The sequence below is a fragment of the Rhineura floridana genome, chromosome 22, assembly GCF_030035675.1.
Source record: "Rhineura floridana isolate rRhiFlo1 chromosome 22, rRhiFlo1.hap2, whole genome shotgun sequence".
Lineage (NCBI taxonomy): Eukaryota > Metazoa > Chordata > Lepidosauria > Squamata > Rhineuridae > Rhineura > Rhineura floridana.
This window is the reverse complement of record NC_084501.1, coordinates 6234562-6251559: the sequence shown is the minus strand read 5'-3', so window position 1 is coordinate 6251559 and position 16998 is coordinate 6234562. Positions and strand designations below refer to the sequence as shown.

General features: G+C 49.9%; 1 protein-coding gene across 2 annotated transcripts in view; it reads left to right on the top strand.

The window, feature by feature from the left end:
- The first annotated feature begins 886 nt into the window (after nucleotides 1–886).
- LTBP3 (latent transforming growth factor beta binding protein 3) overlaps nucleotides 887–16998 on the top strand; it is a 68512-nt gene continuing 52400 nt past the window's right edge. The window contains exons 1-2 of one of the 2 annotated variants that reach the window (XM_061605685.1): nucleotides 887–1434; nucleotides 15644–15946. In XM_061605685.1, coding sequence (XP_061461669.1) covers nucleotides 1149–1434; nucleotides 15644–15946 — 589 coding nt within the window. In that variant the 5' untranslated portion in view covers nucleotides 887–1148. The remainder of the gene's footprint in view (nucleotides 1435–15643; nucleotides 15947–16998) is intronic. The other variant, XM_061605686.1, reaches the window with a different exon arrangement.

Below are 16998 nucleotides of genomic sequence, written 5' to 3'. Positions count from 1 at the left end.
TGCTGAGTGGTTCGTAGGATGCTGGAGGGACCTTGCTGGAACCTGGCTCCCAAAAAAAGTGAGGGGGTCTAAGACACACACACCCAGACCTCAGACTGGCTACAATTTGCAAGCCCCTGAAACTACGGTCTCCAGGAGTCTTTGGGGGAAGCCATGGTTAAAGTGAAGTGATATAAGACTTCTGCCCTTTGCTTCAAAGGCACCTGCCCACACACACACACACACACAAAGAAGGGTCCCTTTGTTTTCAAAAGTCATGAAAAATTACATTAAAAAATCAAAACATCCCTGTTTTGAATGAGCCTGAGGAAGGAGTTCTGTGAAACATCTTTTGACGGGGCCTGCTCTCTGAACAACAATGCAGAAATAATTGAAGGCATTTCTTTGTTTCCACATGCTTCTCCAACTGGGTGGTGGGGAAATTCTCGTAAGTGTTCATTTTGTATTTTTTTAAACCTCTCTCTAGGATTTTTTTGGTATTATTTTTAAAAAAACTATTTCAGCTGCTTTTTTGGTGCGTCTGTAAATCGCCTTGGGACGCAAGTGAAAGGCGATTCATACATTAATGTAATAGAATAAATGCCAACCCCGCCGCTGCGTCTGGGGACCTTCCTGCTCCCCCTCCTGAACGAGGCTCCGGGCAAAAGCCCGCAAGTCCTGCGCTGGCACCGCTGCCCGGCTCTTCGTGCAACCTTTCCTCCGCCCCCGAGGATCGGCTTCGCTCTTTCTGTCTGTCTGTCTGTCTCCGCGCCCCCTGTCGGCCCGTCCCGTCGCGGTTGCTCTCTCCGGCCGGGATCCGCCTCTCGCCGCTCCTCTCCCGCTTGCCGCCAGTGGCGGCGCAGCGTCTCTTGGCGGCGCTCCCAGATTCCTGCCCCCGGCCGGAGATTGGCTGCGAGGAGAGCAAAGCGGGGCCGGCGGGGCTCCAATTCTCCAGCCTGGCAGAGGCGAGCCTCCTTCGCTTCGCTTCGCCCCTCCTCTCCTCTCCTCTCGCCTGCCTCCCCCCCCCTTCTCCAGCGGCCGCGGCTCCCTCGCCTGCCCGCCCGCCCTCCTTGCGCGCAACTTTCCCCGGTGCGCCCCGTCGGGGCCAGGCGAGAGGCGCGCCGCGCTCCTTCGCGCCCGGCTCGGCCTTGGCGGCACGGGATGCCAAGATGCCCTCGCGGGGGCTGGCCGTGCTATGGGTGCTGGCGCTGGGGTGGCCGGGTGCCGCTGCTGGCACCGGTGCCGCCGCCTCTTCCTCCTCCTCCTCGGCGGGCCCCTCGGAGCGGACGGCGCTGGCGCGGGAGCGCTTCAAGGTGGTCTTCGCCCCCCTCATCTGCAAGCGGACGTGCCTGAAGGGCCAGTGCCGCGACAGCTGCAAGCCGGGGAGCAACATGACCCTCATCGGCGAGAACGGGCACTCCATGGACACCCTCACGGGCTCCGGCTTCCGCGTGGGTGAGCGCGGCGGGGGTGGCGGGCACGAAGGGAAGGGCAGCCTCTTTTCGGGCTCATCTCTCTCCCTCCCCCTTTCTGTATACCAGCCAATACGTGTGTGTGAGGGGGGAGAAAGCTATGCAAAGGAAAGGTACCCCTTGCAGAGTTATTCCAGGGTAGTTACCCCACCTCGTCCCTTCTCCCCCCCCCAGCGATGCTTCCTTGGCACCTAAGGCCAAGGAACTTAGAGGGACCGTCTAAGCAAAGGGTTAACTCACCTTCTGCCTACCCCTTCATTTGCCCCAGATGTTGCTTAGACAAATGAGGCAGCCCCTCCCAGGACAGAGGTGCCTTTCCTGGAGCGCCCCCCCCACTCGACTCTGATGCTCCCTTGGAAGTAGGAGGGCATCATAACCCCCCCCACACCGGTGCCTCAGGATGCCAGTCCTTGGGGGTCACTTTTGCAGAAGGTCACCCTGGAGAGGCGGGGGGCGTTATCAGGGGTGATGTCGTTTTTACGAAGACTTGCACTTTTTACTTCTTTTTGTTTTGGACACGGGCCTTGCCCACTTGAGGGCATGTAGCTTCACACATTGTTTTTCAGACAACACGCACACTGCCAGCGCTCCTCCCTCTCTGTTCGCTCTCTCTTCCTCCACAACTCCCCCCCCCATCTATTCTTCCTTCAACTGCTTTTTGGCTGGTGGAAAACCTTACCTCATGTCCCGGCCTGTCTCCTGGGGCCCCAATAGCACAGAGCAGAACCGTTAGCCAAGCAAAGGCGCACACGGATCCGTGGCTGCCTTGGGCTACAAGAAGGCTTTCAGGGCATAGCCAGGAGCCCCAAGGGCTTAGATAGGGTGTCGTTTGGGGCCGGAGATCACAAATGGCTCCTTCCCAGAATCTGTTTTCCATGCCAGGAGGAGGCCTGCTTTAAAATGGTGGGCCTCTTTAGGATTTAATCCTTGGGCTGCAGCCCCTTTTTCCAGGGTGGCTTGGTTGTGGAGGCAGGACTGTCAGCAACTGAGTTTCACAGAAGTCTGCGGGCTTACAGGTGGGAAGGCAAAAGACCACAAGAAGAGTCCTGCTGGATTTTATTCATTTATTAACTGACTATGAATTTATATAGCTGCTCCATAACACAAGTTTTCTGGGTGGCTCACAAGAAAAAAAAATGCAGCTATTAAGATACATTATAAAACAATTAAAACCACCTAAAATACAGATTTTGAAACCATGACCCAATCTGCACTATACATGCAAAGCAGAACCGTGCCATCTTCCAAGGAATCCTGGGAACTGTAGTTTGTTAGGGCTTCTTGGAGTTGTTAGGAGACCTCTGTTGCCTCTCTCAGAACTACCATTCTCAGCGTTCCCTTGGGAGGAGCATTGATGGTAAAAACCACTCTGGGAATTGTAGCTCTGTGGGGGTCATAGGGGTCTCCTAACAACTCTCAGCGCCCTGGACAAACCACAGTTCCCAGGATTCTCTGGGGGAAACCATGATTGCTTAAAGTGGTGGGATCCTGCTTTAAATGTAAGGTGCATATGTGGCCTTAAAGGGCCTGCCCAAAAGGCCTAAGTTGCCAAGAGCCCATCGAGTCCATCACCCTGTTTCCCACAGTGGCCAACCAGACGCTCCTGGGTAGCCCACAAGCAGAAGCTGAGCACATTATTTATTTTTATTATTTCAATTTATATACCGCCCTTAGCGAAATAGCTCTCAGGGCGGTGAACAAACAAAATAAAATACAATATATCATAATAAAAATACAAAAACATATACAAACAAACAACGAAAAGCACAGCAAAAACAAAATAAATACTACAAAAATTAAAATACAGATTAAAAGATTAAAAAAGTTAAGAAGATTAAAATGCCTGGGAGCATAAAAAGGTCTTTACCTGGCGCCGAAAAGATGGAAGTGTAGGCGCCAGGCGTACCTCTTCGGGGAGGCTGTTCCACAACTCAGGGGCCACCACAGAAAAGGCCCTAGATCTCGTAACCACCCTCCGGGCTTCCCGATGGGTTGGTACCCGGAGGAGGGCCTTAGATTCTGAACGAAGTGAGCGGGTAGGTTCATAGCGAGAGAGGCGTTCCACAAGGTATTGAGGTCCCACGCCATGTAAGGCTTTATAGGTCAAAACCAGCACCTTGAATCTCGCCCGGAAGCAAATAGGGAGCCAGCGCAGACGCGCCAGGACAGGTGTTATATGCGAAGACCGACTGGTCCTCGTCAATAATCTGGCAGCTGCGTTCTGCACCAGCTGAAGCTTCCGAACTGTCTTCAAGGGCAGCCCTACGTAGAGCGCATTACAGTAATCCAAACTTGAAGTTACCAGAACGTGGACAACGGAGGCGAGGTCGTCCCTGTCCAGATAGGGGCGTAGTTGGGCTACCAGACGAAGATGGTAAAACGCATTCCGTGCCACCGAGGCCACTTGGGCCTCGAGAGACAAGGAAGAGTCGAGAAGAACCCCCAAACTACGTACCTGTTCTTTCAGGGGGAGTGTAACCCCATCCAGAACAGGGTAAGCATCCACCATCTGAGCAGGGAAGGCGTTCACCAACAATGTCTCGGTCTTGTCTGGATTGAGTCTCAGTTTATTAGCTCTCATCCAGTCCATTATCGCGGTCAGGCAACGGTTCAGCACATCAACAGACTCACCTGAGGAAGATGAAAAGGAGAAATAGAGCTGCGTGTCATCAGCGTACTGATGGCAACGCACTCCAAAACTCCTGATGACCGCACCCAGCGGCTGCATGTAGATGTTGAAAAGCATGGGGGACAAGACCGATCCCTGGGGGACTCCACAATGGAGAGTCCATGGTGTCGAGTGAAGTTCCCCAAGCACTACCTTCTGGTGACGATCCGCGAAGTAGGAGCGGAACCACTGCCAAGCAGTGCCCCCGACACCCAACTCCGCGAGTCTCCCCAGAAGGATACCATGGTCGATGGTATCAAATGCCGCTGAGAGATCAAGGAGAATCAACAGAGTCACACTCCCTCTGTCCCTCTCCCGACAAAGGTCATCATACAGGGCGACCAAGGCTGTTTCGGTGCCAAAACCGGGCCTGAAACCGGATTGAAACGGATCTAGCACATCAGTCTCTCTCCCGTTGTTGTTCCCCAGCCCCCTGCCTTTGGTCGAGGAGGTCATACATAACCATCATGACTACTAGCCATTGATAGCCTTACTCTCTATGAATCTGTCTAATCCCCTTTTAAAGCTGTCTAAGCTGGTGGCATTTGGGTATAGAAACAACAACCAAGTGGCGTAAGGGGGAAATGATAAAGGCAGAGACTGGTGCTCAGGAGAGGGAGTGTGGTTCAGTGGGTAGTGCACCTGCTTTGCTCACAGAAGGTCCCTGGTTCACTCCCTGGAATCTCCAGTTCAAAGGGTCAGGTATGAAGTGTTGAGAAAGACCCTTCTCTGCCTGAGAACCTGGAGAGCTGTTGCCAGTCAGAGCAAGCAGTACTGAGCTGATGAAACAGTCTGAGCTGGTGTAAAGCAGGCATTTTACACTTTGCTTAGTTTGAGGGTTTAAGCACCAGAATGTATTTCTAGCCCTGGAAGCTGGGAAGGAGAAATCATGTATCTCTGAATATATGCAGAGTGCCCTGTTAATCTCTTCTGAGTGGTTCCCAAACTCCCCCCCCCCAGAAATGACTTGAAAATTGCAGATGGGCTTGCAGGCCATTAATGACTTTTCTGTTGTAGCAATTGTCATGGGTTGTGTTAGATGCTGTATGATTTTTAATTGTATTTTTCTGGCTTTGTTTCTTACATATTATTTTATTACAATCTGCATTCTACAGAATTCAAATTGTAAGACAATATAAGAGCCAACAGTGCGATGTGTCTGCAAACAAGGCAAATGCTCTTTTAACAGAAGTATAGTTTCCAAATTGCGTGAAGTACTAGTTCCCCTCTGTTCAGCCCTGGTTAGGCCTCATCTTGATACTGCATCCAGTTCTGGACACCACATTTTAAGAAGGATGCAGACACACTGGAACAGGTTCAGAGGAGGGCAACAAGGACGATCAGGGAAACAAAGCCCTATGAGGAAAGACTGAAAGAACTGGGCATGTTTAGCCTGGAGAAGAGAAGACTGAGGGGAGATATGATATCACTCTTCAAGTACATGAAAGATTGCCACACAGAGGAGGGCCGGGATCTCTTCTCAATCATCCCAGAGTGCAGGTCACAGATTAATGGACTCAAGTCACAGGAAGCTAGATTTGAACATCAGGAAAAACTTCCTAAAGGTTAGAGCGGTACAACAATGGAACCAGTGACCTAGGGAATTTGGAGGTACCTAGAGAGGCTCTCCAACACTGGAGGCATTCAAGAGGCAGCTGGACAGCCACCTGTCAAGTATGCTTTAAGTTGGATTCCTGCATTGAGCAGGGGGTTGGACTTGATGGCCTTAGAGACCCCTTCCAACTCTACCATTCTATGATGCTATGAATCAGTGTGAATATTTGTGGACGTGCCATGGACCACCTGAATGAAGCTTGTGGACCACTAGTGGTCCGCCGACCCCAGTTTGGGAACCCTAGTGACTCCTGCACGTGTTACCATATCTCCAGCTGTAAATTATAAGACAGCAGCCAACTTGTTTCCTGTTCAAGGGGAAGAGCTTTGTGTCAGTGGCAGGGCACCTGCTTTGCATGCAGAAGGTCTGAGGCTCAATCCCTGGCATCTCCAGGTAGGGCTTGAAGAACTCCAGACTGAAACCTTGGAGGATCACTGCCACCGAGTGCAGACAACACTGACCAATGGTCTGAGCAGCTTCCTGTGCACATCTGTGTGTTCACCACGCAGCCACGTCCCCATTCAGCACTCACAAAGGGGAAAGTTGCGGCGTCACCCTGCTGTGATTACCTGTTGCAAGTGTGGGGCTGGGCACGTCTCGAGGGCCAGCTTTTAAACAACAGCATTCTGTCTTGGATATTGCAAAACAGAGGGAGGCCTCTGTGTCCCTCCGGATGGTGTTGGACTCCAATTGCCAGCATGGTCAAAGGCCAGGGACGGTGGGAGTTAAAGTTCTGCAACATCTGGAGGTCCAAAGGTTCCCCACACCAGTTGTAGCCTTGTCTTGTCTTGCAGGGAGAGAAGGATATTTCTCCATCACTTGCTACTTGATCTTTTCACCTGGAAATGCAAGGCACTGAATTTGGAGTCATCTCCATTGCGCAAGGGTTGGACTTGATGGCCTTATAGGCCCCTTCCAACTCTACTATTCTATGATCTGCATGCAAAACATGTTGGAGAGTGGCGACGCTGGGAACGGAGATTTCTGAGTGAGCCTATATGTGTGTTTGAATCTTTGCTAAAGATTATACCTTCCCTGCAAATTAGTCAGACAGAGACTTTAAGCTTCAAAATAAGAAATAACTACTTTATTCTGGAAGTACATGTTTGATAGGAAAGAGTCCTATATCTAACTAACTGGCTAAGTTGGAGATGCAACCACTAAGCCTAGTGTTTGCCCTCAGGCTTGAGGAGAGGGAGAGACAAAGGGACAAATATGTCTGCTCTCCCTCACAGGAGAAAGTAGAAGGAAGAAGGGAAGGAACTGGGATCAACATCCCTTTACATATCAGTCTAGCAGGAAGGAAGAGACAGCAGGAGATCAAAGGACAGGTATAGCCTAGCAACCAAGAGGTCTCCTCTATAGCTACCCTTTTTAGCCCCATGCAGCCTCAACCCACAAGTTGGAGTTGAACCACATATTCCAACAAAACAGGTGCTCTACCCACTGAGCTGTGATGTCCTCCCACGCACAGAACCTAGGAAGCGGCCTTATGCCTGATCAGGCTGTTGTCCATGTAGCTCTCCAGGGTTTCAGACATGCCTTTCCCAGCCCGACAGCCAGGGATTGAACCTGGGACCTTCTGCATTTAACGCTTGTCTCTCCCACTGTGCCAACCTCCAACTGAAGGCAAAATGCCAATAACGCCCTGCTTGTGCTTTTCCTTTCTATTTTATTTTTTGCATTTATATCCCACCTTTCCTCCAAGGAGCTCAAAGTGGCGTACAAAGATGTTTTTCCCCCCTCCTGGTTTCCCCCCCACGACAACCCTGTAAGGTAGGCTAGATTGAGAGACAGTGACTGGCTCACAGTCACCCAGTGAGCTTCATGGTTGAGTGGGGATTTGAACCCGGGTCTCCCAGGTCCCAGCCTGACATTCTAACCACTACAAGTCTGGAGAGAGCTGGGGAGCAATTGCCAGGAGCCATGCAGAAGGAAATGCCACTTCTTAAATGTCACCTCTGCCTTTAACTATTTTAGATACTGAGCTTGTTGTTTTATTTGCTGGATTTATAGGCTGCTGTTTTGCAACCAAGGCATTATAGAAATGAATTTAAGTAGTAAATGAACAAATAATAACAACTTGCCAAACTTACAGGATTGCTGCAAGAGTTCCTGAAACAATCAATATCAAAGATGCTCTTTGTACATGCTATATTGATGCTAAGTTGTTGTTACTGGTGGCTCCATGTCAGTGGCAGTGGAATCCATTTCGGATTTTAGTCTGAACTTTTAAGGAGCTGTCTGAGGTGCTGAAGTTTGAGCTAAAACCCGGAGTGGATTCCACTATCCCACTGACATGGAGCCGCCAGCCATCACCGGTTGTAAAAAATGAAAAGCAGGCTCCATGGAGCTGGTAAAGGCAGGTCTGAGAAATGGAAGGTCTACTGGTCTGTGTTGGTTTAAAGTAAAGGGCCTGCCAGAACTGATTCTGGGAAACGTTGAAATGCCCCTTTTGGATTTCCCGCATCCGCTGTAGTGTGCCTGGAGGTGAACAAGTGTGCCGAGAGGGAAAGGGAGGTGTAAGCACATAAGCAGGCCTGCTTCGCACGTGGTCGCCTCCGCTCTCTTTAATCGCAGAGATTTCTTTACCAGCTGGGCTGGAATGTGACTGCCAAAAATTCCCCGTTTTAAATCGACTGGTGGCTTGGGGCGAAAAGCGGGGTCTCTGGGAGAGGCGCGGTCTTTGTACTGGGAGTGGAAGGGGAGCTGTGGAAGTGAGTGTCCCTTCCGCTAATGGAATCCAGAGGTGGAACGCTGGCCTGGAGAGCCCATCTTGTGAGCCAAGAACTGGAGAGGTGGGACCTCTGGGAGCATGGAGAGAGCCAAGATGCGGAATCCATCCAAGTCCTCTTCTGTTCCTAGGCGAGAAGGGGGACCCTCTCCTCTCCTCTGCACCCTCCCTACCTCCCAAGCACTCTGTCTCCTCTCTTGCCTGCTTCCCCACTTCCGTGTTTAGCTTTCTTGAACAAACGTTCAAGATACCCAACACGAGCCAAAGGCTGCAGCGTTTGTTGACTTTTTGCAGCTTGGGAAGGTGGAGCGCGATGGAAGCGATGGAGCCAGCACGAGAAGAAGCCCAGCTCTTGGGGAAGGGCCACACCTCCATCATAGAATATCTGCTTTGCACACAGAAGGTCTTGAAACACTGGAGAGACGCTGCCTGCCAGTGTAGGCAAGACTGAGCTAGATGGGCCCATGGCCTGACTCTGCCTAAGGCAGCTGCCTGTGTGGTCAGTATAGGTCATGCATTCCTAACTGGGTTGTTTTAAGAGTATTAAATCGCTCCACATTTCTCAGGGGTGTTTCACACCTAGATGCGTATAACTCAAAAGCTCACCGATGGATGTATGAACTGTCTCCAGTGAAAAATGTGAAGTCTAAGTTGAGATTGGAAAAGGTGGAGTCTCCATCTTGGGCAGGGTGTGCTTGTGTGTCAATTTGGACTAGCTCTTATTTAATTTATTAAATTTCTATCCCACCTTTCCTCCCATTTCTATTTCACCCTTCCACCACCTTGCTCAGGGCAGGATATGTGATTTCCCTTCTCCCCGACCCACCCCATTTTATCCTCACCACAATCCTGTGAGGTAGGCTGAGCCGAGAGAGTGACTGGCTGAACATCCCCCGGGAAGATTCGAACCCAGGTCTCCCCAGGCCCTAATGCATCTCTCTAGCCACTGTGCCGTGCTGGGCGTCACTTCTTTCACGCAAGTGGGCTGCAGTCCTATGCAAACTTACTTGGGAGTGCCTTGCTTCTGAGCGGACATGCAATAGGTTTGTCGCTTGACACAGGTGCTGAACAGTGGATGCACACAAGCCCGGTTTGTTCAGGTTTATTCTTCCTCGCCTCCCCCATCAGAATGACTTCTAAAGACCATCCAGACTTTTTCAGAAACATGCATGAATTCTTGCAGGGAGTGAATCTACCTGTCACTCCGGCCCGCTAGCTAATGGATATCGTTATTCAGATAGAAGCGTAGGAAGCTGCCGTACACCAAGTCAGGCCGTGGGTCCATCAGGCTCAGTATTGCCTACCCTGACTGGTAGTGGCTTTCCAAGGTTTCAGGCAGGAGTCTCTCCCAGCCCGATCCGGAGATGCCTTTGGGGACAGAATGGGACTTTTGGCAGGCAAAGGAGGCATTCTCTCTGAGCTATGGCCTTCCCCAGGGCCCGTTTCCTTCAAAGTTGGCCTCCTCCTGCCAGTAAACAGACGCTGAATCTGTGCAAGGGCCTTTCGCTTTCGAGTTGCTATTGTACAGCCAGCCGGCCGGCCTGTTTTCCTTTTCCCCAGTCGTGACCTGCCATATCACCTTTCCTGGCCGTCCAGAAATGGATGGGGAAGTTTGGCCTTTGCTGGGAGGGCTTGCAACCTTCCCCAGAGCGTAGGCAGGGGCAAGCAAAGGGCACTTGCTCCACAGCCAGGCTCAGGCTCTTGGAGAATTGGAACCTCCCAGTTTTCCACTTCCGTCCTGCGGCTGCCGCTTCCCTCAATTTTGGCATTTCACCATCGCTAGATGCCTGTTGCTGCTGCCTCCTCCTCCTCTTCCCAGTCCCTTGTCGGCTGTTTTCATTTTAGGTTGTTTAAAAGCTGCTTGATCCCCTTTTCCTCCTGTGCCGTGAGCAAATATAAACTTGGTGTGAAGAATAAAGAGGCCTGGGTGGCGGACGGGGCTTCATGGGATCCAAGGCTCCTTTGCTCGTAGCCACTCTTGGATCCTGTGCTTCTGGGCATGTGCAGAGAGTCTTTCTCACCATGTTCAAGCCAAATACCTGTGGGTCTTGGGGACAGATTTTCTAGGTCCATCAGTGTGGATCAAAAGCATATGCAAGCACCTCATTCATTAGAAAAAAGCTGTAGCTGAGAGCTATCATAGAATAGTAGAGTTGGAAGGGGCCTGTAAGGCCATCAAGTCCAACCCTCTGCTCAATGCAGGAACCCAACTGAAAGCATCCCCGACAGGTGGCTGTCTAGCTGCCTCTTGAATGCCTCCAGGGTTGAGAGCCCACCACCTCCCTAGGTCATTGGTTCCATTGTCATACCGCTCTAACAGTTAGCAAGTTCTTCCTGATGTTCAGCCAAAATCTGGCTTCCTGTAACTTGAGCCCATTATTCCATGTCCTGCACTCTGGGACGATCGAGAAGAGATCCTGGCCCTCCTCTGTGTGACAACCTTTCATGTACTTGGAGAGTGCTATCCTATCTCCCCTCAGTCTTTTCTTCTCAGGGCAAAATGCCCAGTAGGTAGGGCATGGGGGGGGGAGACCCCAGTCCAAAAACCTGGAGAAGCTGCTGTCAGTCAGTGTAGACAATACCAAGCTAGATGAACTGCCCAAGCCCAAATTTATATTCTTCCAATTTGATGTTTTTGTGGCATTCCCTGCTGAGGATGCTGTTGAACTAAGGAACATTTGGACAATCATCCTGTAAAAAAGCCTGAATTCCATTGTGAGAAAGAGTCACATCCAAGATCACTTGCATTTAAGTAAGTAAAATGATCTTTGATGAAATTAGGTATATGCACGCACGAAGACACACACTAAAATGCAGCCTTCCCCAACCTGGTGCCCTCCAGGTGTTTTGGACTACAACTCCTATCAGCTCCATCCAACACACCCACAAACGTGCGTGCTTGCTGAAATGGAAGATGGGTGATGCACGGCTTGACAACGGTACCTGTGAAAGGGATTTAGGTGTTTTAGTAGACTGCAAGCAGAATATGAGCCACAAGTGTGATGCAGAGGCTTAACAGGAGAAACAATTCTAGGCTGCCCCAGTTAGAAGTGTTGAGTCCAGATAATTGCGGTATCCATCATCATACAGTTCTTCACGCAGAAGGTCAATCCTCGGCATATTGAAGTATTCGGTTTCCTGCATTGAGCAGGGGGTTGTACTTGATGGCCTTATAGGACCCCTTCAGCTCTATGATTCTAAGTAGGGCTGGAAATATTCCCTGCCTGAAATCCTGGAGAGTCACTGCCAGTCAGTGTAGACAGTACTGAGTTAGATGGACCACTGGTCTGACTCTGAACAAGACAGCTTCCTGTCTTCCTTTCTTTTTCCAGTGAGTGAGGCAGGAGTTTTGACATCTGATATCAAACTTCCTGAAAGCCTGGGTATGCCTGATCTGGGGTGTGTTCAAGCCTCTAGTTCCTCCTACTCGTTTCCTACTCAGTTTAATACAATGTTGGCTTTTGTGGCTGTCTCCAAAACTTCAGTAGAAAACATGTCAGAATGCCCAGGTTTGGCTGCCAGGCCAGCAGATTGCAAATTGCTTCCCAGGAGGCATCTGCAGCCTCTCCTGAGTTTATGGGATGCCGTGCAGCAGACGATTCACCTTCTGAGTCATGGAGTGACTCACATTTGTGTATCTCAGCCTCTCCTGAGGTTTTCCCCTCTAGAGCTGGTGCAGGGCAGGTTTTGTTTGCATTTCGAGAACTTCCTTGTGGCTTGCGTTCCCTGAACCGTTGGCCACGCTGGCTGGAGATGATGGGAGTTGGTAGTTCAGCAATAATCTTGAGGGCCACAGGGTTCTAACAAATGTCTTGTGACGGTCCTGATGGAAACGGATGATCCACTTTTTATTTATTTTAGCAAGGCCTTAGCTCAGTGGTAGCTAAGAACTGGTGTTCCTGGCAAGTTCGCTTTCCCCAGTGTGGTGTCGTGGTTAAGGTGTTGGACTACGACCTGGGAGACCAGGGTTCGAATCCCCACATAGCCATGATGCTCCCTGGGTGACCTTGGGCCAGTCACTACCTCTCAGCCTCATGAAAACCCTGTTCATAGGTCGCCATAAGTCAGAATCGACTTGAAGGCGGCACATTTACATTTAAATTCAGCTGTCCACATCTTCACACCAGTTTGCAATTTGTTTGTTTGTTAAAAGTACTGCTGGAAATTAATCAGCATTTTAGTGCAAATTTCTCTGTAGACACGTCTTTGTGGGCAGAGCTGCCAAATGTACACAATTTTGCAGAGCGGTTTTCTCCAGTATAATGCATTTTAATGTTGTCTTTACTAGTAGATGCATTTATACACACACTTTATCCCAGTGTAACCATATTTGTACACAGTATTTGTCTGCAGAACTGCACTGCAAAATTAGACGTGCAAATGTCGGTGGTTCAGATTGTATATTGTTTTGGAAAGCGTGAATTAGGTAGGTTCACCTTAAATGCAAACTGAATCATATCCCCCACTTCAGTGAAGCACTTGCTTTGCGTGCAGAAGGTCCCAGGGGCAATTCCTGGCATCTCCAGGTAGGTTGGGGAAAAACTGCCTGGCTGAACCCCTGCCAGTCAGTGTAGACAATACTGAGCTAGATGGACCAGTGGTCTGACTCAGTATAAGGCAGCTGCCTATGTTCTGTTTAAAGAAATTATCTGGCTTCTTCTCTCCTTACAGAGCCACTCAGAGCAGAACCCAACAAATAAGGTGTTTAAAAACAACAGTAATCCACCTACTTGCAATCATAAAATACAGAGCGCAGCAACAACTGCAAACAGCATAAATGAAATTTCGAAAGCCGGTCAATAAAGATTTAAAATAGCAACCAAATTAAAGGCTCCCTGAAAGAGAACATGTGGAACTCCAGCGAAGTTCTCGGGGAAGAGAGTTCCACAGATATGGGACTGGCCCAGAAAACTCAAAAGGCTGGAGATCTTTCACAATGCTCACCCCGCCAACGTCATTTATTTATTTATTACATTTATAGCCCACCTTTCCTCCAAGGAGCTCAAAGTGGCGTACAAACATGGTTCTCCCCCTCCTGATTTTATCCTTGCAACAACCCTGTGAGGTAGGTAAGGTTGAGGGACTCAAAAAGGCCCACCTCCTCTAACATGCTTGGTGCCCTCAAGCCAATTTTATTTCTTTCATTTATAAATGTCTTGCAATACAACGTCTTGCAGCGATTAACAATAAAAACCATTTCATGTCCAGGACAGATACAGACTGGGTTAAGGATCTCCATTTTAAAGGCTTGTTGGGAAAAAGGTGGTCTTCAATAGCCCCCACCCTCCCAAGGCAGCGGAGATGGTAACAGCCAGAGGTGCTAGTTGTTGGGAAGCACAGGTGGGGAGAGTTGCTGTTGCGCCCGTGTCGTGCTTGCGGGCTTCCCATAATGGGCATCTGGTTGGCCAGTGTGAGAACAGGAGGCTGGACTATTTTATTTATTGATTTATTTGATTTATATCCCGCCCTTCCTCCCGGCAGGAGCCCTGGGCGGCATGGATGGGCCACAAGCCTGATCAAGCTGCTGTTCTGATACGTCACGGGAGAGAGTTCCAAAGAGTGGGTGCCACCACACTAAAGGCCCCATTCCTACACCATACAGAATGCACATCCTGAAGAGGTGGTGTCTTCAGGAGGGCAATCTGAGGCCACAGTGAGTGACAGGTTAGGCTGAAACCGGCCAAGGAATTTCCACGCACTTTCCAAGGGAGATAAAAAATGCCCTACCCCGGCTTCGCCATCACCAGCAGGCTGGCCCTTGCTTAGCTGGGCGCGGTGCCCTTTTCTTATTTGCTTTTTGTGGATGGAAGGAGGTGTTTGGGCATGACCAACCTGCAGCTGCTGACGGTTGTCTGGGGAGGAGGGGCAAGCATGCCTGCCTTGGAGGGGGTATATTTGCCAGCTTCCCGGCCGCTGACTCAGGGCTCAGCGTTCAGAGAGGCTGAAATGTTGTTCTAAGTGGGGCCTGCCTCTCTCTCTCTCTCTCTCTCTCTCCCCCCCCCCCTTGTCTTTGGAAAAATCCTTCCTACCCCCTCTGAACTGTGTCCCTTTATTCAAAAGCTCATTTTCTAGGGAAGGGAGAGTGAAGAAATCATTCATTGGAGAAGCTGCAGGCCTGTTTTTAAAATTAAGTTCCTGGCAGGCTTTTGCACAGCATAAAGACATACCTCCCCAAAGCGGAAGATTTCACAGTTTCACTGAACTACTTGCTCTGCACTGAACAGAGTTAGGCTAGCAGATGGCACTAAAGGTCCAGGTGGATATGGCATGTAAGAAGTTGCGTGATGCCAAGTCAGGCAATGTCATAGAATCATAGAATTATTATTATTATTATTATGGTGGTGGTGGTGGTTATTCAGAGTTGGAAGGGTCCTCTTAAGGCTAGTGATTCCAACCCCCTGCTGTCTAGCTGCCTCTTGAATGCCTCCAGGGTTGAGAGCCCACTACCTCCCTAGGTCATTGGTACCATTTTCGTACCGCTCTAACCATTAAGAGGATTTTCCTGATATCCATTCGAAATCTGGCTTCCTGCAACTTGAGCCCATTATTCCGTGTCCTGCACTTTGGGACGATCGAGAAAAGATCCCGGCCCTCCTCTGTGTGACAACTTTTCAAGTACTTGAAGAGTGCTATCCTATCTCCCCTCAGTCTTCTCTTCTCCAGGCTAAACATGCCCAGTTCTTTCAGTCTTTCCTCATAGGGCTTTGTTTCCAGTCCCCTGATCATCCTTGCTGCCCTCCTCTGAACCTGTCCCAGTTTGTCTACTTAAAGTGCAGAGACCAGAACTGGACACAGTACTCAAGATGAGGCCTAACCAGTGCTGAATAGAGGGGAACCAATACTGCACGAGATTTGGAAACTATAGTTCTGTTAGTGCAGCCTAAAATAGCACTTGCTTTTTTTGCAGCCACATTGCACTGTTGGCTCATATTCAGCTTGTGATCAACAATTCCAAAATCCTTCCTGTATTGCTGAGCCAAGTATCCCCCATCTTATAACTGCACTTGGTTTCTTTTTCCTAAGTGTTGAACTTTGCACTTACTCCTGTTAAATTTCATTCTGTTGTTTTTAGCCCAAAGCTCCAGCCTATCAAGGTCCCTTTGAGTTTTGTTTCTGTCTTCCAAGATATCAGCTGTCCCTCAAATAAACACATGTTCTCTCTTTCTCTCTGACAGTGGTTTGCCCTCTTCCCTGCATGAACGGCGGGCAGTGTACATCTGGGAACCATTGCTTGTGCCCTCCCGAGTTCACTGGGCGATTCTGCCAAGTACCTGCCGGCCGTCAGAGCCGAGGCCAGCAGGTCCGAGTCCTCCCTGAGGGCCTCCCCATGGAGACGGGCTCCAGCAAACACGCCATCTATGCGGTCCAGCTCATCTCGGATGGCCACAGCGATGCTCCCTCTGGGCCTGGATCAAAAGGCACCGTCAGCCACTCCACCTTCATGGTGCCTCTGGGCCCTGGGCAGCATTCATCCGAAGGTACCCAAGTAGGGACATTTGGGGGGGGGGTAGGGGTGGCTTCAGCTTTGGGGATGGCTCTGGCTGTGGTGGGGGCATTGTGGGTGGTTAGGACAGAGCTATAAACCTACCTGAGAGGCTTAATTTGAAGATGACTCTGGGGGCTTGTGTGATGAAGTACAAACCCCTGAGCATGTGCAGAGTGCATCTGAGTCCCTGGCATCAGTGCTCAGCTTCTCAGTGGAGAATTGCTGGGGCTCAAGCCTGCTGTGTGATCCAGCTTGGCACCACAGCCCCTTCTCTAAATTCCATTGGTTGTAAGTTAGCGATAATCATGGAGAAGAGTTCTGCACATACACAGAGGCACTTTTGTCTAGATGGCGTCAGGTTCCATGGCTCAGTCCAGGTCACCTCTTGCTCAAAAACTGGAAATGGTAAAATGGTAAATAAGAGAAAAACAAAGAAGGGAGGGCCTCTGACCGTGTTAAGAGTTACCACTTCCAGTTCCCAGAGCGCTTGTGGCTGGAGGGAAGGTCTCTGAGGTCAGCTGGCATAATTTCCAAGCAGACTTAAAGCCCAATATCACTCTTTTCAGAAAAGAAAGGCAGATCTAAGGGTTGTAGCCAGCTAAGTCCTATTCAGAATAGACCTATTGAAATCTGTGGAGTCAAGGTGCTTGTATGTATTAATATTTCAGTGGGTCTACTCTGAGTAGAACTACCTCAGAGGAATCTGCTGGGGTCACCCCGTTATATATATTTGGCCTAGGAGTTATCAAAATGCCAGCTGCTGGGACGCTGTAGCTGCTGCCTCTCCTTAGGCCTAGTAAATAATCCCACAAGAGCTACTAGCCTGCAAAAGTTTTACTGGCCTTCTAAAGGACTAGTAGCTTGTGTTTCCACACTAGCCATGGAGGAGGGCAAGTAATGGCTGGTGCCCATTGGTACTGGTAGGGCGGAAGGCACGGAGCCCAGCAGTAGATGGAGCCATAGGGCAGCCTGAGGTTAGTGGGGCACTATAAAAAGTTAGAAAACCTAGAATATCAACCTCTTAGCAAGCTACTTAAAAAAAGT